The sequence below is a fragment of the Bubalus bubalis genome, chromosome 6 (assembly GCF_019923935.1).
Source record: "Bubalus bubalis isolate 160015118507 breed Murrah chromosome 6, NDDB_SH_1, whole genome shotgun sequence".
Taxonomy (NCBI): Eukaryota; Metazoa; Chordata; class Mammalia; order Artiodactyla; family Bovidae; genus Bubalus; species Bubalus bubalis.
The window spans coordinates 28,878,763-28,904,388 of record NC_059162.1 but is presented as its reverse complement, the minus strand read 5'-3'; the positions used below and the strand labels follow the sequence as shown (position 1 = coordinate 28,904,388).

General features: G+C 38.4%; 2 protein-coding genes across 4 annotated transcripts in view; both read right to left on the bottom strand.

Annotated features, from left to right (window-relative positions):
* The window catches only part of DENND2C (DENN domain containing 2C), a 41,079-nt gene extending 23,496 nt beyond the window's left edge, over positions 1–17,583 (bottom strand). For both annotated transcript variants that reach the window (XM_006064808.4, XM_006064809.4), the window contains exons 1-7: positions 16,760–17,583; positions 15,268–15,404; positions 14,739–14,851; positions 13,788–13,958; positions 7,469–7,565; positions 3,272–3,316; positions 1,232–1,419 (exon numbers count right to left, since the gene is read on the bottom strand). In XM_006064808.4, the coding sequence (XP_006064870.2) occupies positions 1,232–1,419; positions 3,272–3,316; positions 7,469–7,565; positions 13,788–13,958; positions 14,739–14,851; positions 15,268–15,404; positions 16,760–17,583 (1,575 nt within the window). The remainder of the gene's footprint in view (positions 1–1,231; positions 1,420–3,271; positions 3,317–7,468; positions 7,566–13,787; positions 13,959–14,738; positions 14,852–15,267; positions 15,405–16,759) is intronic.
* AMPD1 (adenosine monophosphate deaminase 1) overlaps positions 17,486–25,626 on the bottom strand; it is a 78,171-nt gene continuing 70,030 nt past the window's right edge. For both annotated transcript variants that reach the window (XM_025288046.3, XM_006064807.4), the window contains one exon: positions 17,486–17,774. The gene's annotated coding sequence lies outside the window, so the exon portion shown is untranslated. The remainder of the gene's footprint in view (positions 17,775–25,626) is intronic.

Here is a 25,626-nt window from a genome sequence, read left to right as displayed (position 1 = left end):
GGAAAAAGCCGAAATACAGATTTCTATGTGAAATTTGACTTTTAAACAAAAAACTGACAACAAAAACTTTATTATTATTTTATTACTATATTACAGCAACCCCCCAAAAATATGTCTGTGGGCTTAATAAGCTCAGAGGCCATCAGTTTGTAAGCCCTGATGTAATGATCATGTTCTTTATTTTTACAGTCACAAAGCTCAGAGCCACATTTAGGGTCTACTTTGTAAGCTCTGTGAGGGCAGGGACCAAGAAGATCTATTTTAGTCGTGTTCTCCACATGTAATCTTGGCAAATAGGAGGTATTTATGAAATACTGATGCAATTAATGAATGAATGTTTTTGTGGAAAAGGCAGAGTAAAGTAAATAATACTGTTAATAATAGTAACCATTTATCACGTGCTTACTATGTGCCAGAAACTGCATTAAGCATGTTATATACATTATCTCATTAAATCCTCACTAATACGGGATAACATTATATTGTGCTGCTATATGCTAGACACTGTTCTAAGTGCCTTATATTAATTATTATATAATGAGCTCATTTAATCCTCACCACATGGGATAGACACTGTTATGATTACCCCTCCTGCACCAATGAAGAAAACAAGACGCAGACCAGTTTAACTGCTCTAAGTCACAGAGTTAATAAGTGGCAATTGCATAGTTGGTTCACAGTCCGTGCTCTGAACTGCTACCTTACTCTGCCACATTTATCATTCCCCTCATTAAAAATGGGGCTTCCCTGGTAGCTTAGAGGGTAAAGAATCTGCCTGCAATGCAGGAGACCTGAGTTCAATCCCTGGGTCGGGAAGATCCCCTGGAGGAGGGCATGGCAACTCACTTCAGTATTCTTGCCTGGAGAATTCCATGGACAAAGGAGCCTGGTGGGCTACAATCCGTGGGGTCAGAGTCACACATGACTGAGCAACTTTCACTCACTCACTCACTCTCATTAAGAAGGAGAAAATTGAGGCTTTGTAACTTGCTAAAGGTCACTTAGTAAGTAGTAGAGCAAAAAATAAAAACCCAACTTGAATATTGAGTTTTATTCCCCCTTGGTTGCAGCTCACGCCTGACACAAGATATCATCAGATCCATGTCCTACAAGAAGTATAGAGTTAGTAAAAGCTGATGGAGACAACAGTAAACAAGAGGAGAGGGATAAATACACAGAGACACAGGAATGCCATCCATTCCTAGATGCCTCATGGTCTCTGTGCACCTACCTTGCTAGGGAATTGTTGTATGACCTGGGGAACGTAGCTTGCTTCTGACGGCTTCTTCTGTAGAGACACCACCACAAAAAGTTCAAAGAGCTGCTGCTCCTGTAATTCAATCAGATCCCGCTCTAAAGTCTGGTAGTGCGGATTCCTCTTGGAAGACTGCTGCAGTTGTGCTACACGCTTGTGGCGACCTGCGATGAGACCACGGAGCATTGTCTTCCTTTGTAGCCCTATCTTCCCTCTAGCACCCAGAGGTCACGACCCATGCGGGGCTAACCTGCATTCAGTCGTTGTTAATGAATGTGGACTAACGAACGTCTGCACCCAGACGTGCTTGTTAGGGCTATGACACGTGGAGAACAAGTGCAGATTCTCATAGGCACCTGGGGGCTCTGCAGTGGGACTGATGTTCTGTGTCCCAACTGATACCTAGGCATGTCCCAACGCATACTCTGTGTTATCCCATCTTTCATGGCATGACACCAGTAAAAGCACTGGCCAGACCACAGATGCCACTGCTGAGACCATGAACTCATAGGTGGGGGAAAAGATCTGATAAAATAATTGAGTCCTATAGAAGGTAAGTACATAAAGAGACAATTTTTATAAAATTAAAACAAAACTATCCTCACATGAAACAAACTGTTGTTTTCCCTTCTCTCTTTGGCATGTATTATGAATGATGGACATATACTTATATCAATAAATGGTGCTAAACACAAGAGGAAAAGATATTCATCAGCAGATTGTTTCTCAAAAGAAAGAATTTCTAGAAGCATACTATTTATACAGTGTGAGCAATCCCACTCAAAAGTGGATAACATTTATCCTTTATTCTCATCGCTCTAAATTCTGGATAATTTGGGATAGTCTCCACTAGGGGGGGACGCAGTACTTGCAGAAGAAATAATCTAAGCATCCCAGAGATTTGCTTATGTGTCATTCTAAGCCAATGACTGAAAGACTCACCCTCTAATTGTTTTGCTTTTCTTTCGAGATGTGATGCATTCTGCCCCAAAGAAGTTATGATGTGGATCAAAATATTAAGAACACTTAAAAAAGTGCTCTAGGCAAGCCTTCTTACTCCAAAGGGCTTAGCTCATATCAAGAAAATTTTAGGGCCTGATTCTCAGTAGCGACAGCACTAAGTTAGTCATCTTTACACATCCAAGTTGAACTTGATGATGACTTAGGTTTCACCTTAAATCAGGCTACTGAATCAAACACCTGAAGCAACTGAGGCTACTTGTAGGAGCACATGATTATTAATCATAAAGTCAGAATATCAGACTTAGAACTGCCCTGTTTTTGGCTTTGATAATTCACGTCTCCTACTTTTTCCATGCCTCAGTTAAACAGAAACAAAATAATTTGCTGTGAAAATCCATTAGATGCAGGATACAGAGCCTTTGAGTACTCGAACAAGTACCACCAAAAATGCATGGTGTAGTTTATACTCTAACAGAAAGTAAATGGCACAGTAATTTAGAATATAAATGCCTACGAATAAGAAACAGATCAGTGTTGCCTATCTCAATGTCAGAGGTAGCTAAGACACTTAATGAATTACACTTGACTGACTATGAAAAAATCAGATATTTTTGTCTCAGAGGATGACTCACATGCTCTGTTTTGGTTGCTGGGAAATGGCTGCATATGTGTCTGAACACGCATCTCTGCCACTCCCCTCAGAACATTCCATCTTAAGAACTATATAGGTTTGCCTCACAGCACCATAGGAGATTTTTTAAACTTTTTATTTTGTATTGGGGGATAGCTGATTAATGTTATGATAGTTAACAGCAAAGGGACTCAGCCATATACATGTATCCATTCTCAATTATGGGAGATTTTGAATGCTGTCACAACATCTGACAGTGTATTGTTTAGTTCCCTAAATCTCAACAGGATCTTATAATGAAGAAATCACCAACAAAGTGAAACTTGGTGTAGAAAACATATGCTTCATCACAAAGGTAGGTGCGACTCCACCTATAACCAGGATCATCACGCGAAAGGGAGCAGCCCCACTGACTCACTCACTCTTTGGTAGATACTCGGCATCACTTTCGTACCCACCGGGTTCACCTGAAAAGAAAGAATTTCCATTTGTATTGTCCAACAACAGCAGGAGGAACATGAGGAAGAGAATAATGGAAAAGTTCCATAGACCTGGGGATTTAAGAGCAAGGAATAATAAGGAGGCTGAAACTTTCTCCAAACCACTTAGCTGTATCAAGGCTCAGAGAAGAAACTACTCCATTCCATCTTCTTCCCACACCCACTTCCCTCCTTAATTCCCCTCACCCCTAAATCTAGACTTTAACAGCAGTCCAAACTAGCTGCAGGAAGTCTTGGTTAGAGTAGATTCTATTTCTACATTCATAGAATGTAGACATATTTGTCTTTTGATTCCCAAATAAGGTATCACAGGTAGAAGCATCAACCTGGCTAATCAGAAGTCTCAACGTGGAACAAACTATGAGTTTAGATTAACAAGAAAATGTGAAGTTAAGAAAGATTACCAAATGAGTTTATGAAGTAACATTCTACCTCTTTTAAGATGCTTCTAAGCCACCTTGAAGGCCAAACTGAACTGAACTTTACTCTGAATTCTTACAGTACTCAGATGGCTTTGAACTGCTCTTATTTTCCACAATTGGATTTTAAGTATTTTGGGGCTAAGGGGCTTTGCTTTCAGAAGGGAATATTCTGTACAATACTAGGTGTATTGTCAATTTATAAAACAACAACAACAAAGCAACCAAAAGATAAAACATTGTAAACAAGTGAATGAAAAATTTCTAAATTAAATCTAAAAAGTTAGAGCAAAATTTTAAAATGTAAAGAAAGGGGAAAAGTTTTAAGTATCAGGAAAAACGAGGACTAGGAGTCGTGATTGTATAAAAATGTAAAATTTCTAATCTAACAAAAAATCATTAGTAAATTCAAAAGGCAAATAACCTGGGAAAATATTTGTAGTATACATTGTAGACACCAGGCTGTCTTCTTAATATTCAAATAGCTGTCATAAATGAATATGGAAAAACAGCACAACAAAAGATGAATAAAGGGTAGGAATAGGCAATTTATAGAAAAAGACTGATAAATCTTGATAAACATAACTGTCCTAATTCATAATTAAAGAAATGTAAACTAAGACAATAAATAAGATGTACTTTTCAACCATGATACTGGTAAAAAATAAAAATCTCTAATAAAACACAGTATTAACTAAGATAATGAGGAAACTATCATTTTCAAAAGTTGTTCATAGAAATGTAAGCTGTTAGAATCTATTTATGAGACAATTCGGTTAGCAGTTATAAAAATATTAATTTATGTGTTCTTTAAAGTATGTGTGCTTTGATTAAGTCCACTGCTAAGAACTCATTCTATAGATGTATTCTAACCAATATACAAAATTATATATAAGTAAAAAGTGTACATCACAGCATTGTTTGAAGAGAACAAAACCTATATCTCTTTATAAACCTTAACTATCCACAGATTAAATAAAACGTTAGAAACAGCTAAATAAATTCTTTTACATTTATACAAAAAAATGCAGTACAGATATGTGGATCTCTGTATGTTGATACTGAAAGAACTCCAAAGTATATTAATTATACTTTTTTTTAAAAAAAGCAAGACATAGTATAAAGCTATTTGGGGGAAAAAAACATTTGCATGTACATAAAATTTTCTGGGAGTAGTAGCAGGAAGTTCTGGAAACATTGGCTTTTCATTTTATCTTATTCTATATTACTGTAATGTCTTGCTGTGTTCATTTTAGTTTTGTAATAAGGAAGAAGAGAAGATAAAAAAATGCTGTCTCTCCATAAGACATGCGTGAAAAGTACACAAGAAATGTTACAGAAAAGGTAGCTATCTAAATATTGTGTACTATCTAGGTTTTATAACTTCAAACTACCTACAATGGCACAAAGTATACTGGGGCTCTATCCTATTGATCAATAAGTAAGAATAAACACTGTGAGCTACTGAACCCTATCTATATCCTTGGCACCAGGCACCTCTTGGGAGCCTGTGAGGTGTCTGGGAAAAAAAGAAAAGAAGGAGAAAATGGGAAGGGAGGAAAGGTAATTTAACTGGCAAAGACCTTACAAAAGATCATTTATATGGCTTTAACATATTCACCTCTGGGTTTTGATGACCTGCATTCCAAGACATGGAATGAAGGTTAAGGGGTTTATAAGCCAATATTGAGAATCCGTAAGGATCAAAAAAGTACTATGTTGTCCCTTTTTGATAAGTGACTTCAACACACAAAACTGTACTTTTGAAGAAGGGCAGTAAATCATTTTGTGATACTTGAGAATTGAGAGTTAGGAAATGTTTAGGTTGGAATAGATTCACTAAAACCTAGCATGTACTGGCAGAGTAGGTAAATAAAATTATCTGGTTCTACGAGGCATTGTTGATACACAGACAAAAGCTTAAGGAGGAAAACAAAAACCTGAGAACTGTGACTACTGAGCCAGGAGTCCTCAAGCATGAGAGAAATTTCTCCTGTCCACTGAAGAAGTTGGCCAGAGACTGGGTAAATGCACATTTCCTTTGAGCCATGCAAAAGAAAATAAACTTGTAGGGACTCCTCCTTTCGTGTGTATATGTTACAAGTTGGCAGTTTATGCTGTTGATTTTTTGTTCTTTTCAATAAATACAGTGAAAAAAAGGATTTGACTCTTCAAAAACTTTTCTTAGAGTCAAATTTACTAAAATCTTTCTAATCTATAAAGCATACAAATAAAATAACAGATCAGTGATAATGTACCTAGAGTAGCATATCTGGTGAATATACTTATCAACAGACTGCTGTTAATCTGGGAAAATTGATAATCTTTTCTAAGAATTTGTCCTGGTTCCAGTGTCTTGATATTTCATATAATTTGCAATTTTAATTTATTTCCTAATCTATAAAATAATAATATTTGCTACATACAGTTATTTAGAAAAGACAATCATAATGTATCTGAAAGGATCCAGCAGAATATCTGGCATTACTTTTCATCTTCTGTATCTCTTTTTGAATTATACAAATAAAAAGCATTTGACTATATCTTTACTGGATATATGAAAACATCTAGAGAGGAGATAGTCAAACTGCCAAAAATCAAGACTTATGAGAAAAACTGAGTAATTGTTGGTGATAAAGAAGAATAAGACTTTGTGGTGTCATGTTTCTTGATTCAAATCGATGCTTCCTTTTCTCACTCAGCTTCTTACTCTGTAAAATTAGGATAGTCCCTCACCTCCCAGTGTGGTCATATGTTATACACTAGATAAAGTACATAAAGAAACTATTACTTCATTCAATTAAGTAGTAGCTATTATTATTAATAATAACCAGAAGTATTTCTTCTATAAAGACTAAAATGTTTTAATAATTGCTTCTGAAAATATGAAAATTCACATTTTAAATGGTGACAGAATGATTTTAATTACCACAAAGAAGAAAGAGCTTTGAATTGTTGAATGCAGGAGTTTATTTTCATATAGTTCAATCGTAGAATGAGGAATAGATTTTTAATGGAAATTAAGAAATTTCTGTCTTTGGAAGTCTTTGCAAAAATATGAAACATTCTTCTCTGGTATGATTTGGCTGTTGTTTCTCACTTATGAATCTCATATATAAAAATTGCTAACTTCTACATATTCTGTGCCAGACAAGCAAGTTTGTTGTAAAGAAAAGTCTAATAGTTCATCATGAGTGCTGAAAGGTTCTCAGTCAAGACAGTCTAAGTTTTATCTAGGCATCTGAAGGACAAAACTACTGAACTTATTGGATGACTGTAGGTTGAATACCACATACCTTCAGTATATATATATACTTAATATTTTCATTTCTCCACTGAATGAGTCTACACTGACAAAAGACTATAAATCAAAGGACTCCAAAATAAGGATGAAATCTGTCTATGAAAAATCATTCTCATTGGCTTATAACTATTTTTAAATTTATTTACTTATTCATCCAGTAGCTATTACTTGGCCAAGTCAGACATGACTTAGTGAGTGAACATCAAAAACCAGAACTAAATAAAAGGGATTTGAGGAAGAACAAGAAATAATCCTAAATTTAGGCTAAAGAAGTTTTATGTTTAAGTGGGAGAGACAGGAAAGTAAACCAAAAATTACAATTCACATCAACCATTAAATTATATAATGATCTGCCTAACATATGCAATAGCTATGAACAGCTGTAACAATTCTTACCTTTAGAGGGAGGTGCATCTTTTCCAGTGTAAGGGTGTAACTTTACCCTTTTCTTCCCTCTCTTAGACTCAAATATATCGTCTATTTTTAATACAAACTGAAAAAAAGACCAGAAAAGTACAAGTTAAAACAAACACCAACAAGTTTTGCGGCTTGATAATATTAACTTATTAGTGATTCTCATTCAGAGAAAGATCCATTTTAAAAATAAAGCCTTTACATTTTTCAATTTTGAATTTAAAATTATCTTTAGTAAGATGACATGCTATTCTAATACAAAATCCATTTAATATGGGTAAGATAAGTGCGAAAGGATATTTCCTTTCTAGAGGAATTCAGCACAGGCTCCTAGAGAGATTGCTTGTCATTCCATGTCACAACATGCAGGAAATCTGGCTACAGCACTCTCTGTATTGACCAAGCCTCACCAATGGGCTCAAGTTTTTGCATGCCCAGAGTAAGAAGCGAGACATTTACTCATTTGGAAGGCAGGGTGAGGAGCAGTTATTTTTGCTCCCATGAACTTTTGCAAAAAGAGGATAATCACACTTAGAAACTTTTAGTCAAAAGAAATACTCTTTTTACTACCAAGAACACTAATATCACAATTTATTTTAGAAACATGTCATAAAAGTAGGAGATTCTCAAATAGGCCTAAATACAAAAACCATGTTCCATTTAACATGCATTATTCATTACAATTCTTGCTTTGCTTCTGGGAAGTATATTTAAAAGAGAGCAAGAGAGAGATACAGACTGGACTGGGCTTAAAAAGGAGGAAAGATCAACAGCTACTTTTAAAAGGAGAAACTGACTAGGTTTTCTATGTATATTTTTCTTTTTTCTTAAAATTCCAAGTTTTTTCTTAACTATTAATCTTGATTTAACATATTTAGTGGCCAGAATTAACAACTGTTAGGAGCATTATATTAATGTAAAATGATAACCAACAAAGTTGCTTGAGAAAAATGCTTTTTTCCTTTGTCTTTGTCTCTCTAGCAATCCTGGCAATCCATAAGCAGTGAGTCAGTCCACTGCAAGAAAAATAACATGTGAGAAACATGTGTTTTAAATACACAGATTATTCCCACATTTTTGGATGAGTTTATTCTTTTAAAGATTTTTCTTTAATGATATTTGTAGCTGTAATTCAAATGAAAAGTCACCCATATTCTTAACCCATTATAAACAAATATGAGGATCCAGACATATAAAGTTATTGTTAGGGGTTATAGGAAAGATGTTTGAGAGTAAACATGCATTTTGGGTACAGAAGGACCAAAAATAGTAAAAATATTCATGTACATTTGAGAAGTATACTCAAAAGTACACTGAAATGTTATAAAGGAAAGGGAACTATCTATTCCAGAAATATGAGCTAAAGTAATAAAATTAAAATTTTGATTGTGAGCTAGGAAGAGGAGCCTATGATTGCCTTCTAGCTATAGAAAATACTGTAGAATATTTTTCCTAAGAATGATGGAAACCATATTTCTATGTACACACTAGAGACAAACAACATAAAACATTAGGAAATCTACTCTAGCAAACAATCCTACACAGATTTCCACAGTAGAGAAAGAAAGGAAGGGTGGGGATGAAGCATATGGACTAGATCAGTTATCTTCAAACTATGAAACCAGTTTCCCTTCCAGGGAGAGCTCTAGTCATCAAAGAGGAAATAAGCAAAAACTGCTTTCCTCATGGAATGTTGTTCCCAAAGATAGTCCAAAACCAAAATTTGTATTGCAAATGGAATATCCTACAGGGGTTTAATCCAACGAGGCTTACGAACAGAAATGCTAACAGTTTGTTCCTGCCTGACAATCAAGAATTCCCAAAACCATTCTGTCTTCCTTACTTCTCAAAAAAACCTTTGGGAAAATATTAGAACAGGAAAATTTGAATCATCTCACCTATAATCAGAAAGAGAGCAAGCTTTGAGTACTCAAGGGATCCACAATACATAAACACTGAGGGATGAAATCAAAAGCACTGCAAATTTCCTCGGGGCTCATCGAACTCCACAATTCACAATTTCTAAATACTTGCTAATGTTATTCCAAGAACCATATCTTAATATAATTTCTTATGTGTCTGTGTTCTAGCTCCTGTGAACATAGGATCTGTTCTGTTGTGCCAGCATGATTTATCAAAGAGAACTATGCAGAATGCCTGGCAATTCTTTTTTTTTTTTTTTTTTTGGAAGTATAGCTGATTTACTTGTGGGCTTCCCTGGTAGCTCAGCTGGTAAAGAATCCGCCTGCAATGCAGGAGACCTGGGTTAAATCCCTGGGTTGGGAAGATGCCCTGAAGAAGGGAACGGATACCCACTCCAGTATTCTGGCTTGGAGAATTCCGTGGACTGTATAGCCCATGGGGTCGCAAAGAGTCAGACAGGACTGAGCAACTTTCACTTTCATAGCTGATTTACAATAATGTGTTGCTGCTGCTAAGTCACATCAGTCGTGTCCGACTCTGTGCAACCCCATAGACGGCAGCCCACCAGGCTCTCCTGTCCCTGGGATTCTCCAGGCAAGAACACTGGAGTGGGTTGCCATTTCCTTCTCCAGTGCATGAAAGTGAAAAGTGAAAGTGAAGTCGCTCAGTCGACTTCATATTGTGTTAGTTCCTAGTGAATAATAAAGTGATTCAGTTATACATTATATATACATTGTTGTTGTTGCTTAGTCATTAAGCCTTGTTGACTCTTTGTGATCCCATGGACTGTAGCCCATCAGGCTCCTCTGTCCACAGGATCCAGGCAAGAATACTGGAGTGGGTTGCCATTTGCACCTCCAGGGGATCATCCCGACCCAGGGATCAAACCCACGTCTCCTGCATTGGCAGGTAGATTCTTCATCACTGAGCCACCTGGGAAGCCCTATATATTATGTATATCCTGGCAATTCTTTAAACCTCTGATTTTTAAGTAGTCCTCACCATACACAGGAGAATAAACACCTGAAAAAATTTTTTTCCAGAGAGATCAGTTTAATATTTTTTAAAAAACTCTGTGTCTTTAACACTTCACATGTTAAAGAGAGAAGGGCAGGAAGTGGATCAGAAGAATTAAAGTAACTGTGGAAAAAGTATTTCCCAAGGAACCAATCAGCAGTTACTAAACCAAGAAACAGCTATCACTTTTGTTTAAAGTTAAAATCAGATACAAAAATCATGGGCTAAATGAATACCTACAACTGAGATGGGATTAAGAGAATAAATACTATTTAAAAGATTTCATTTCTTCATTTCAGCATCAGTTCAGTTGCTCAGTCGTGTCCGACTCTTTGCGACCCCATGAATTGCAGCACACCAGGCCTCTCTGTCCATCACCAACTCCCGGAGTTCACTCAAACTCAGGTCCATCGAGTCGGTGATGCCATCTAGCCATCTCATCCTCTGTCGGCCCCTTCTCCTCCTGCCCCCAATCCCTCCCAGCATCAGAGTCTTTTCCAATGAGTCAACTCTTCTCATGAGGTGGCCAAAGTACTCGAATTTCAGCTTTAGCATCACTCCTTCCAAAGAACACCCAGGACTGATCTCCTTTAGAATGGACTGGTTGGATCTCCTTGCAGTCCAAGATAGTAATTCTGAAAACATTCTGAATTACAGAAGAACAGAGTAACATAAAGAGTTTTTAAATATTATCATGTCTCTTAAAAATATTATGTATTACAAATAACCCAACTTTCTTCATTTTGGTTCAATGGCTCTCATCAAGATGATTTACACACTTACTTCCTTTTCTCCTTTGAGAGAGAAGTCATTTTTTCAGTATAATTGGCAAAAATTTATATTTCTAAGAGTAAAATTTCTTTTTTCCTTCCTGTGAATGGAAATTTTTGGCATATACTTTGTCATTACTGAAAATTTATAAACTCAGGCACAAAGCTGAGTTAACTTTGGCTATTACACAAATGAGCGAGAATCACTGAAGCCAGCCTAATAGAAGGCTCTTTTACATGAGATTCGAGTGCTTCCTTCACATGGGCAGCTGATTTTAATGAGAACTAAGGTAACTGGAACGGAGAAGGCAATGTCACTCCAGTACTCTTCTCTGGAGAATCCCAGGGACGGGGGAGCCTGGTGGGCTGCCGTCTATGGGGTCGCACAGAGTCGGACACTACTGAAGTGACTTAGCAGCAGCAGCAGCAAGGTAACTGGAAAAGGTCAGTTTTCATTCCAATCCCAAAGAAAGGCAGTGCCAAAGAATGTTCAAACTACCATACAATTGTACTCATTTCACATGCTAGCAAGTTTATGCTCAAAATCCTTGAAGGTAGGCTTCAGCAGTACATGACCTGAGAACTTCTAGATATACAAGCTGGGTTTCAAAGAAGCAGAGGAATGAACCAGAAATCAAATTGTCAACATTCATTGGATCATGGAGAAACCAAGGGAGTTCTAGAAAAATGTATACTTCTGCTTCATTGACTACACGAAAGCCTTTGACTGTGTGGATCACAACAAACTGTGGAAAATTCTTCAAGAGATGGAAATACCAGACCACCTTATCTGTCTCCTGAGAAACCCGTATGCAGGTCAAGAAGCAACAGTTAGAACCTCACATGGAACAACTGGTTCAAAACTGGGAAAGTACAACAAGGCTGTAAACTGTCACCCTGCTTATTTAACTTATATGCAGAGTGCTGTGTGCTGTGCTTGGTCGCTCAGTTGTGTCTGACTCTTTGCGACCCTATGGACTGTAGCCCACCAGGCTCCTCTGTCCATGGGGATTCTCCAGGCAAGAATACTGGAGTGGGTTTCTATGCTCTCCTCCAGGGGATCTTCCCAACCCAGGAATTGAACCCAGGTCTCCTGCATTGCAGGTGGATTCTTTTACCATTTGAGCCACCAAGGAAGCCCAAGAATACTGGAGTGGGTAGCCTATCCCTTCTCCAGGGGATTTGCCCAACCCAGGAATCGAACTGGGGTCACTGCATTCCAAGTGGATTCTTTACCAGCTGAATTGCTAGGGAAGCCTACATGCAGAGTATGTCATGTGAAATACCAGGCTGAATGAGTAACAAGCTGGAATCAAGTTTGCTGGGAGAAATATCAACAACCCCAGATATGCAGATGATACCACTCTAATGGCAAAAAGTGAAGAGGAACTAAAAAGCCTCATGATGAGGGTGAAAGAAGAGAGTGAAAAAGCTGGCTTAAAACTCAACATTTAAAAAACTAAGAACATGGCATCCCGTTCCATCACTTCATAGCAAATAGAAGAGGGAAAAGTGGAAGCAGTGACAGATTTTATTTTCTTGGGCTCCAAAATCATTGCAGAAGGTGACTGCAGCCATGAAATTCAAAGGCGCTTGCTCCTCAGAGGATAAGCTGACAAACCTAGACAGTGTATTAAAAAGCAGAAACATCACTTTGCTCACAAAGATCCATATAGTCAAAGCTGTGGCTTTTTCAGTAGTCATGTATGGATGTGAGTGTTGGACCATAAAGAAGCTGAGCGACAAAGAATTGATGCTTTCAAACTGTGGTGCTGGAGAAGACTCTTCAGAGTCCCTTGGACAGCAAGGAGATCCAACCAGTCAATCCTAAAGGAAATCAGTCCTGAATATTCTTTGGAAGGACTGATACTGAAGCTGAAGCTCCAATACATTGGCCACCTGATGTGAAGAGCTGCCTCACTGGAAAAGACCCCAAAGCTGGGAAGGATTGAAAGCAAAAGGAGCAGGGGGTGCAGGGGATGAGATGGTTAGATGGCATCACTGACTCAATGGACATGAATCTGAGCAAACTCCAGGAGATAGTGGAGGACAGAGGAGCCCAGCATGCTGTAGTCCATGGGGTCGCAGAGTCAGAGATGACTAAGCGACTGAACAACAACAAAGATAACCAAAATGAAGCCCTCTAAGGGCCTCCCTGGGGGCTCATATGGTAAAGAGTCTGCCTGAAATGCAGGAAAGGAGAGTTCGATCCCTGGGTTGATCAGATCCCTTGGAGAAGGGAATGGCAACCCACTCCAGTATTCTTGCCTGGAGAATTCCACTGACAGTGGAGCCTGGCAGCTACAGTCCATGGGGTCACAAGAGTAGGACATGACTGAATGACTTTTACTCACTCACTCACCTAAAATCAATTTCACAAATCCACACACATACACACAAAAACCTTGGCAAAAGCCATTCATGCATTTTTCTTGCATGAGTAAAACTTAAAACTTAAGGCTGCTTTCCAAATCTTCTAATTCCAGTAGGTCAGTTTTATCCTGCTATTCATTTCAGTCTAAAGTTTATTTATTCTCATTTGTGGAAATGCTGAAATAAGAGTCAAAGAATGAAAATACTGGAGTTCTTACCCTTGGAAGATTTTTCCTTTTCCTGTTTGCAACTTCTCCAGCTCGGAAGAGCTTCCATTCTGTTAACGTGACTGGCAAGGTAGTATCTTTTGTGAGCTTTGACCGTATATAAGCTTGTGAGCTCTTCAGTTCCATAGTCTTCCGGTGAAGGAAATGAGGTTTGGGAGGAAGCTAAAAAAGAAGAGGTATTGGTAAGGGTAAGATCATCTAGGTGATGCCTATGTTCTCAAAGTCAAAGCTATTCTCTCCCAAATATTTATCTTTCCTTTAAAATCATCTCAAATGAGGATTCTGCCTGCAATGTAGGAGACCCGGGTTCAATTCCTGGGTGGGGAAGATCCCTGGGGAAGGAAATGGCAACCCACTCCAGTATCCTTGCCTGGAGAATCCCATGGACAGAGGAGCCTGGCAGGCTACAGTCCATAGGGTCACAAGAGTCGAACACGACTTAGTGACTAAACCACAACTACCACCACCTCCAAGTGAGGATACCATACTTTCTTTTTCACTGTAAAGAAATTTCTCAGGATTCTAATCCAAAGTTCTTCTACAACAATGTAATTGAATTTGCAGAGAACAACAGCTCAGAGTCCTCATTAGCTCAAGGCAGTCTTTGCTTTTGTGGGTGGTGAGTGCTTTCAGGGACCAGACAGGTAATTTAGGCCATAGGTGATGCAAACCTACTACGGAGCTATGGTAACTAGAGTGAACTGAAAGGTTTATGGCTTGTCCAGAGGTGTTTACATTCAAGTTTTCTGAAGTGCTAAAAAGCAAACAAAACCCCTCCCCAAAACCAAATTTAGTTTTGTGCTGCCCCCTCAAAACAAAGAACAACAAACCCATATTTCAGTGCCTCTCTTCAGTTTCGGCCCTAATTAAACCATTTTAACCTTTTTTTGTAGGGATCATAAATAAGATTCTAATGTTTTTATATTAATTCTCTGGTTATACCTTGGGTGTTCTGAAAGCACTTTTAGGGGGTGGGAGCTTCCATGCTGAAGGGGATCTCCACAGGGGCAAAGGCTGCACTGGAATGTCTTCATATGGATTTTCTTTGGTAGGATCTTGAAAAAAAAAAAAGGAAAATGAAGAAGTTTAGAGGAACATAATTACATGAGGACAAAGTGACTACATGTAAAAGGAAAAGAAAAAACTTACTGGTTCAGTTCTCTACTCTACACTGCTTTAGGGATATAGGTCTTAAAATCAGTGGTACTTTACACTTACAAACCACTCAGGCATCTAACCAATCTAAAAGAATTTGCAAGATACCACACTGCAAAAGTCTACTTCTGAACTGAAGAGTCCACTAAACTAGATGTTAGAGAATAAAGGAATTTATATAACAAAGGTTTCAGTACTAAAAAGGAAAATCTAGAGTAAGACATGCTTGATTGTAAAAGAAAATATCACACTCTATTTAAGGGCTGCCCCAACTACATACTCATTAAATTGAATTGCAGAGTTTGTGAACACCTACATATGATATCCTCATAGATATTGTCCTCAGACTGTGTGTAATAAAGTGCTGAGCCAGAATTTCTTCCAAGTTCTTCATGAATCTTCCGTGAGTTCCGATTTCGAAAGTGCTGAATGTCCTCAAACTCAAAGGATTTCCTTAAGAAAGGAGATATACTTTAAGGTTGTATCTTTTAAAACTATGGCATGACAGAAATTAATAAGTAAAGGACTTGTGTGAATAATTACAAAGATGTTTTTATCATATACCTAAAAGTAATAAATTAGGCTGGAGCCTTATATGAACCATGAGAAAACTGAAGGTTTCTAGCCAATTGCATGGGCTTCCCAGGTGGTGCCACTGGTAAAGAACACATCTGCTGATGCAGGAGACAAGAGACCTGGGTTCAATCCCTGGGTCTGGAATATCCCTTGGAGGAAGGCATGGCAACCCACTCCAGTATTCTTGCTTCAAGAATCCCATGGACAGAGGAGCCTGGCTGGCTACAGTCCATGGGGTTGCAAAGAGACAGACACGACTGAAGCAACAACTTACCATGCACACAGCCAATTACATTCATGTTCTTCTTTGGGTACTTTATTAAATTTACTCTCTATAAAAAGTGAGCCTACAGCCAGCATCCCCTAAATGAAATAGAAGAATGCACCAGCTTCCCTATATAGTTTTAAAGATAGAAAACGGAAGTTTTTCAGAAACAGACTCACAGACTTAGAATGAGCTTATGGTTGCCAGGGGGAGGATGAGGGGAATGGATAGTTAGGGAGTGTGGGGTCAACATGTATACACTGCTATAATTAAAATGGATAACGAACAAGGACCTACTGTATAGCACAGAGAACTCTGCTCAATGTAATGAGCAGCCTGGCTGGGAGGGGAGTTTGCGGGAGAAGGGATACATGTATATGTATTATTTAGTCCCTTTGCTGTCCACCTGAAACTAACATAACATTGTTAATCGGCTACACTCCAATACAAAATAAAAAGGTTTTAAAAAATAATGTGGCTAACATGTAGTTCCACTCTCTTCCAGGTACATATATTTTATGAATATTACTTGATATGATCATTAAACTATCTCAGCACACGTAATCACATTTTTTTCCTTGTGATGAGAACTCTTAACATCTCTTACAACTTTCAAATATACACTATTGTGTTATTAACTAGCTTTATTGTGGTGATCATTTCACAATACATATACATATCAAATTGCTATGTTGTACACCTGAAACTCATATAATGTTACATGTCAATTATATTTCAATAAAAATTTTTAATTAAAAAATAAAAGTTTTTCTATGGTTGTGTCAGTAGATATTACCTGTACTCCTAATACTCTTGTAGGTATTTTCCCCTTGGGTCAATCAACATCTGTATATCAAATCAGAGGTGTAACCCACACATGGAAATGGAAATTGGTTTGAAAAGGAAAAAGCTCAATGGTTCTATAAGGAGAATACTGAAAATCATTACCTTTCAAATAAAAACATACCTTTTAGATCTCCCTCTGATTTTTCCACCATATTTCTTTGGTTCAGGTTCCTGAGAAGAGGCCAAAGAAGATTCTGCACAAGAATTATTTTCACAGTATTTTCTGTCACAGTTTCTTTCTTTACATGGCATAACGCCAGATTCAGATAAATATCTGAATGTCCTACGAGGTTTTGGCAAAGGATTTATAGAAGGTCCACATTCTTGTCCCTCAGGCTCAGAGTAAATGTTTTCTAAGCTCTTTGTTACTCCATATGAACTATCCAGAACTCTGAAATTCAGTTCTTTTTCTGAAGACCCACAATGCTCCAAAGCCAAATTTAAGACTTTATCTGGGGAAAGTGCTTCTATTTTCTTCCACAATATCTGTGAGGTATAGAAATTTCCCGGAGGTAATGAAGTCTCTGGATCTAAAACTTCTTTCCAGTTTTCAATTTGTTTGACCCGAGAACATACCCAGTTGGGTTCTGATTCATTTTTAAATAAGTGTGTATCATCATATTCACGTTTTTCACTTTCATCCTCACTTTGACTGTGGCTTTTGGCGTCTTCATTAATACCTTGATCAACATTTTGAGTGTTGGTTACATCCAGCTTTTTGCTCTTTCCCTCAGCAATAGGCGTTTTCTTAAGAAGACTCTCTTGATTACAGTTATTATATCTCACTCCAAAGTCCTTTGCATGCCACTTATCTGGGTTAGATATACCATTAGTTCTTCCTTCCCACTGGGAAATTTTTTGCTTGATGTTTCTGCAGTGGCTTCTTGACAGTGTATGAACAGCAGAACGAGAAAAGCCAACATCCATGTTCCCAGTTGGGTGCATGACAAACAATGAATTTTACTAAGGTCCCATCAGAAGTCACTGTGAAAAACTATATTCATTATCTCACGAGTTAGAATCCGAAAAATTCCAGTATTTTCCTTTCATCTTTAACTTGAAAATCTTTTTTTAAAAAGAAAAATTCTTATCATCGATCCTTGGTGAAAATGGCTACAGCTCTATCTTGAATAATCCTATTAAAATGAGATGATATGTTAACACAGTTTTATAATTTCCTAATTTAAATTCCACTAAAACATTGCCCACCTATCCCTAAATAACTCACTTATATTTCATATGTAAAGATGTACCTGTCATCCATTAAGTAATTCAACTTCATTAAGGCATTCCTAAGATAGTGGCATAATATTATACAGAAAATATTATTTATAGCATTTCTCAAACTATCTGCTTTCATGTTCTGCATAGTTCCTAATATTAAGTAGAATGAGGTTTTATAAGAGATTATAATAGTAGTATACAACATTATTTTGTAATAAATCAATTCTTTTTTTTAAAGAAACTTTAATATTTATTTATTGATATTTGGCTGCATATTGAGTCGTGAGGGCTTAGCTGCCCTGTGGTATGTGGGACCTTAGTTCCCTGACCAGGGATAGAACTCACATCCCCTGTATTGCAAGGGATTGAATTTTTAACCACAAGACCACCAGGAAAGTCCCCATAAATCAACTATTTATGAAACTTTCACTTAACGAAACAGGAGCAACAGAGTACTATCAGAAATACATCTCAAATACCAAAAGTTTATAATTTCAGAGGAAGAGTCAATTAGTTTGGAAACACACCAACAGCTGATTTCCTTTTCTAGTCCTATGTTGAGAGATAATATTAGCTCATCACATACCCTTATTTCAACCTTGCTATTAGCAGCCCAGAATTTCATATTGTTTTGTTTTTTAGTTACTAAGTCACGTCCAATTCTGCCACCCCATAGACTGTAGTCTGCCAGGCTCCTCTGTTCATAGGATTTCCCAGGCAAGAAGACTGGAGTGGATTGCCCTTTTCTTCTCCAGGGGATCTTTCTGACCCAGGATTCAAACTCACATCTCCTGCATTGGCAGGCAGTTTCTTTACCACCAGGGAAGAATTCCATATATGCAGAGCTAAAGACAATCCCAGGTGCCGTCAACTACAGTTACTTTGAAATGTAATTACTTATTTCATCACTAACTGAACTTTCCACATCTCTGCCACCACATCCTTGACCCATATCAGCAAAAATACTTACAGCCACTGTCACATCTCTTCCTTTCATGCAGAGGCTTCACTCATTTAGGCCCATTAACTGTTTCCTCAAATGCAAAGTTTGGCAGAGAACTTTTCCTAGTAACTGAGTAAAGGATCTGGTCTCAAGTTCTACTGTATACTGGTTAAAAATAGCAACTGATTCAATACTTCCTGAGGCAGGGGTCATCCTTCCTTGAGCTTTGTCTGTGTGGCCTTGATTAACAGGCAGGAAAAAGTCTTGGCCCAGCTCTGTCAATGTCCCTGACCAAACCAATACATACACGACACACACATACACAATTTATTGTAGGCAGAGCAACTGCTAATCAGGACTTCTATCAATTTAAAATATTTCTTCAAGTTTGTAGAAAAACCAGCTCTGCTAGCAAGTAAACTTTGATGAGGGTCTGATACAAAGAAAAAGATTTTTAAAAATAAGAAATTAAACTCACATGAGTGAAAAAAAAAAACAAAACAGCACCTAAATATAAAAGCTGTTGTGCAGAATTCTTGACAAAAGACGAAAGCATAGACTCCGAACCTCAAATCAGCTTCTACTGCTCATTATTAAAACTCTGAAAATCCTTTTCTACTTTCTGATGTTTACAGAGGATTCCTAAGGCTTTTTAAAGGTGTCCTTGAGACTCAGGTTTTCTTCACTACAGACAAAATAGGAATTTTTTTTTTCTTTACTGTGAGACTAGTTGAGGTTTTTGATACTTCTTAACTTTTTCATTACTCTTCCCTTGTTAATGTGTTTTAAGTATGAATGGGTCAAATTGCGAAGAAAAAGATGAAAACTGGTTGGGCTAAAAAAAAAAAAAGTTTAACTCGAAAAGTACTGGCAACAAATGGAATTTGTTGTCTACAGAATTCATATACAAATATAAATGATGGGTGTTCATGGTGTTTCAGGGGCAACAGAGCAGCATAGCACCATGAAACTCCTAATATATTAATTGGTAGGCAGTATGCAGAGAAGTACTACTTTCTCCTAAAAAAGGAGCTTTTTAAAATTGACAAACTATTTCAAAGCCAAAAATTTTTAATGCATTCTAACTAGATTGATGCCTTCATTGATATTACAGAGACTCTATCTTTATACATCAATGTAAAGCTCTAATTTTTGCCAAATTAAACTTTTTGGAATGTGACTTGCCTAACCTTATATATAAGCTATGATTTTGTCCTATTCAAAAAATAAGAATCACCAAACCAAGAGTTACCTGTTTTTTCCTTACAGCCTTCTCACATTTGAGGGTCCTTTTTAGCCTAATTAAATTGAGTTGCTTTGCTACCCACCTCTTCCTCCCCCATGGCTCTCCTAGCCTGCAAGACTTATATCCCTTGCCCCACTCCTCTAGTTTCTTGCCTTGACCTCCACTATCATTAGACATTCTAACCCCTAAGTGCTGGCCCAGCTTTCCAGTCCTAGCTCTCTCCAAACTTCATCTTTAGAAAACTTCCTAAGCCAACTTATTCACATATTCGTCCGCAGAGATTGCTCTCTCAAGCTTGCCTCAACAGTTCTAACAGAATCACAGCTTAAGAAAATGTAACAGCTCCAACAATTTTTAAAATTTTGCTTCTTAATACTACAAAATGAGTCAAAGGCTTCTCCAACTATTAAAGACCATTAAGTCAGGGAGGACTCGCACAAAGAGAAACCAGAGCTCACGAGAAGCATGATGGACAACCTCAGCAGAAGAAACAGCAACTCACTCCCTCAGGGAGCAAAAGTGTAAATGTGACAAACTAAGCATGATTTTAAAATATAATAAAACAGAATACTTGGGAGTAAATACTAGGAGAAAAAAAGGTACTAATCAATTTTTTTTCCCTATTCTTTTTCCCAAAGAGGTGATTCTTAATCATGTCCCTTTGTTTTTATTATCTATTGCTTCTGTGAGTATTACTTTGATCCAAGAAATACTCAACTATAGTTTGTCAGCTTACGATGTAATTCATAATATAAACTATTATATATAGAATTTGGTGTTCTTAGCCTTTTAAGAGAAACCAACCAAAATCCATTCAGGTAAGTGAAATTCTCTGTAAGAAAGAGAATATTAATGTTCTATTTTACTAAATTCACATCTACATAAGAAAGTTTCTCACTCCACACCCTTTAAAATATTTTATTGATTAAATAAAATCTGGCAAAATAGGAAGCATTTGGAACATTCTAAGTGTTAGTTGCTCAGTTGTGTTCTACTCTTTGCATCCCCATGAACTGTAGCCCACCAGGCTCCTCTGTCCATGGAATTCTCCAGGCAAGAGTACTGGAGTGGGTAGCTTATTCCCTTCTCCAGGGGATCTTCCTGACCAAGGGACTGAACTTGGGTCTCCTGCATTGCAAGCAGTTTCTTTACATTGTCAAAGTTGATTTTAAAACTGATAAAAGGGTATACTTTTATTTTTGGCTACACTAGGTGGTATGCAGGATATTAGTTCCCCAATCAGGGATCAAAGCAGTGCTCCCTGCACTGGGAGTATGGAATCTTGACTACTGGACTGGCAGGGAAGTCCCCAAGAGTATACTTTTAAATGGTTAATTTTTTGTTATGTGAATTTTACCTCAATCAGAAAGGTTGATGAAAGGGACCAAGAAAACCCCCACTTTTGGTATGACATAATAATTGGACTAGACTTGCCTTCTCAACATAGATAACAATAAAACTGGTTAATAAATAAATGCTTTCAGATATTGGATAACAGCAAAGAACTCTGGTTCTTGAAAAAGAAAAATGAAGTGGACACCAAGATGGTCCAGTTTTCACCTTCGAGGTTCTTTTCAAAAAACAGCATAGAACATGGTAATCATGCCGAATTAAGGAAAAAGAGACCAGCGTGTGGAGGGGCAGAGGCAAATGGAACCTTCAGGGTACAGTATCAGAGAGGAGGGAGCAGCACAGAGGAAAAGCTCCAGAAATCTAGAGGATCTACCTGAGTCGTGGGCTGAATATGTACAGAGTAATGTGCAGAGTAACACTGCACAAGGCTGGTCAACAAATTACTGGGAAAGAATAGCTAATGGCATCCAGTAAGACTAGTACCCAGAGTTAACAAAGGTCTGGGCAATGTTCAACTTCCAATGATCTACATGAGGGAGGCCTTGTCAAACAGCCAGTAATTCAGTAGAGACAGTAGGAGGTCATAGCTTTCCATAGTGCAGTTGGACTACACTAGCCCTAGAGTGCAGGATGCTTTGCAGCCACCACAGAAAAGCTTTAAAAAAGCCTTAAAAGGATCGAGTTGATTCAGAAGTAATTAAATATCCACATAAGTCAATAATTTTTACGTGACATCAAAATCTAGACATGCTACAATATAACATTTACAATATCCAACATCCAATCAAAATTACTAAACATGTAAAGAAGCCCCAAAATGAGACTCATAATCAGGAGAAAAATCAGTTACTAGAAACAGAACCAAAAGTGACAGACATGATAGAGTTGGCAGTTCAGTTCAGTAGCTCAGTCATGTCCGACTCTTTGCGACCCCATGAATCGCAGCACGCCAGGCCTCCCTGTCCATCACCAACTCCCGGAGTTCACTCAAACTCATGTTCATCAAGTCGGTGATGCCATCCAGCCATCTCATCCTCTGTCGTCCCCTTCTCCTCCTTCCCCCAATCCCTCCCAGCATCAGAGTCTTTTCCAATGAGTCAACTCTTCGCATGAGGTGGCCAAAGTACTGGAGTTTCGGCTTTAGCATCAGTCCTTCCAAAGAACACCCAGGACTGATCTCCTTTAGAATGGACTGGTTGGACTGGCTGGATCTCCTTGCAGTCCAAGGGAAATCACTGCAGATGGTGATTGCAGCCATGAAATTAAAAGACGCTTACTCCTTGGAAGGAAAGTTATGACCAACCTAGATAGCATATTGAAAAGCAGAGACATTACTTTGCTCACAAAGGTCCGTCTAGTCAAGGCTATGGTTTTTCCTGTGGTCATGTATGGATGTGAGAGTTGGACTGTGAAGAAAGCTGAGTGCCGAAGAATTGATGCTTTTCAACTGTGGTGTTAGAGAAGACTCTTGAGAGTTGGCAGAGAAAGGCTTTAAGTCAAATATTTTAAATATATTCATAAACTTAAAGAAAAATATGAACATAATGGGTAGAGAAATTGAAGATATAAAAAAGAACACAAAGAGAACTTCTGGAGCTTAAAAACACTTCACCTGAAATGAAAAGTTTGCTGGGTTATTTGAACAGCAGATTTTATACAATGTAGAGGAAATGACCAGTGAAGTTGAGTAAGTAGTAATAGAAGCTCAAAAACTAAAACAAAAACTGAAGCACAGAGAGCAGAAAAGGTTAAAAAAAAGTCTTACTAGAAATGAGGGGGTGGGAGTCAGGGGACAAATATTTCAAGAAATAACAGCTGAAATCTTTCTAACTTTGACGAACACTCTTATCCCATAGAGCCAAGAGGCTCAACAAGTGCCAACAGGATAAATATAAGGAACGCCCTACTAAGGCAAACCATAATCAAGCTGCTGAAAACTGATGATAGAAAATTCTTAAGAGCCAAAGGAAAGGATATATCTTACATACAGGAACAACAGGGTAAATCAGAAAACAATGGAGGGATTTCCCTGGTAAGTCCAGTGGCTAAGACTTCGATCTCCCAATGCAGTGGGGCTTGGTTGGATCCACGGTCAAGGAACTAGATCCCACATGCTATGACTAAGAATTCACATGCCTCATCTAAAGACCCTGCATGCCACAAGGAAGATAGAAGATCCTGCATGCCGCAACAAAGACCTGGTGCAGCCAAACAGATAAATTAAAAAAAAAAAAAAAATTTTTTTTAAGAAAACAATGGAAAATATTTAGGGACTTCCATAGAAGCCCAGTGGCCAGGACTGGATGATTTCCCTGCCGCAGCCTGGGTTCAGTCCCTGGTCCTGTCCTGACCTGTGTGCTCAGGTGCTCAGTCGTGTCTGACTCTTCGAGACCCCACGGACTGCAACACGCCAGCTCCTCTGTCCATGGAATTTTCTAGGCAAGAATACTGGAATGGGTTACCATTTCCTACTCCATAGGATCTTTCTGACCCAGAGATTGAACCTGAGTCTCTTGTAAAATCTCTGATCAGGAAACTAATATCCTATAAGGCACATGGCACACCTCTCCCCTCCTCCGCCCCCACCAATAAAAACACACACACACACACACAAAACAAAAATTTTAAATGCTAAGGAGAAAAAAACTGCGAATCTAGAATTCTAAACAAATCCTTCAAGACTCGTGAATTTGTCACTGCTGATCTGCACTCAGGGCCAGTGACGTAATTTGTGGGCCCCAGAACAAGTTGAAAATGTGAGGCGCCTTATTCAAAGTGCTTTAAAGGTATATACGAAGCTTTTTCCTTTTTCCTAGAAGTCTCCCTTTCAATTTGTCTCAGTTTTAAATTGATTACTTAATGTTTTCTGTAAAAAAAATTTTTTTAATCTAAATCGTTTGCAAGCTTTTACCATTCATCTATATATTTAGGAGCACCATTTTAAATGCAAACATCTGAGCATGTAACTTGAATGCAGAATCAATGAATGTAAACAATTCCTATTTTGTGGCCTGTCCTGATGGGTTACTCCAGCTGGCCACAAGAGACAAATGTAGCCAGATTCAGGAAGGTTGGAAGAAGGATGAGAGGGTCCCCTCAGGCATGGGATCTAGCCAAGAGAATGCTCTCAAGCCTAGGGATACTTGGGAGGTGAGTGCAGATCCTCACAAGAACCTGGGAGCCCAGTCATGTGATGTGGGGCATGCACATGCTACCCTGGGCCTAATGGCTGCTGGAATCCCCCGCCTGCTACCCACCAAACCAAGAGGCCACGCTCTAGCTCAGGCAAGGTCTGGGTAAGTACAGTCAGGTATCTCCCCATTTCACAGGCCTGTCTCTTTAACTCATGACAGACAGGTAACCCCTGAGAGTCTTTAAACCTCTGCCAGAACACATTCGATTTCTGGATGGCGGTGGGCAATAGACTTGTCCTTGCAAGACCAACACCTCTGCTTGGTGGCTCACCAGATATACCATGGTGCTGTCAGTATGGGATGGGACAGCCATTTATACATCCAATTTCAACCCTCAAACACCCAAGCGTCTGCTGAGAGTAGAGAGTGGCAGTAGTCAGAGGGTACAGGTGAGAAAGGGGCAATAGGGCAGGGCCAGATATGCCAGGGAGTCAGAGAGAGAAGACAGCTGAGAATCCATACTAAGGAGATGGCAGGAAGTCAGATTGTTTATGAATTGTGACTCCAAGCCCCTAGTGCACACTACATTGTCCAATCAGACTTCACTTACAAAACTCAAATTCAAAGATAACATTTATCAGAATTTCTAGATGGCTACTGCACAGCATAAAATCCCACAGGGCTCTTCTAAGTGTGGGAACCTGTGTAACTATATTGATCATATGCCCATGAAGCTCTACCTGCTTACACCATAAGAAATGCTAAAGAAAGTTATCCAAGTTGAAGAAAAATGATACCAGAGGGAAATCTGGAAATAAACAAAGAAACAATCAGAACCAAAAAATGCTACACATAGATAAATAAAAAACACACGGGACTTCCCTGGTGGTCCAGTGGTAAAGAATCTGCCTGCCAATGCAGCAGACACAGGTTTGATCCCTGGTCTGGGAAGATCCCGGACTTCCCTGGTGACTCAGACAGTAAAGCATCTCCCTACAGTGTGGGAGACTTGGGTTTGATTCCTGGGTCAGGAAGATCCTCTGGAGAAGGAAATGGCAACCCACTCCAGTACTCTTGCCTGGAAAATC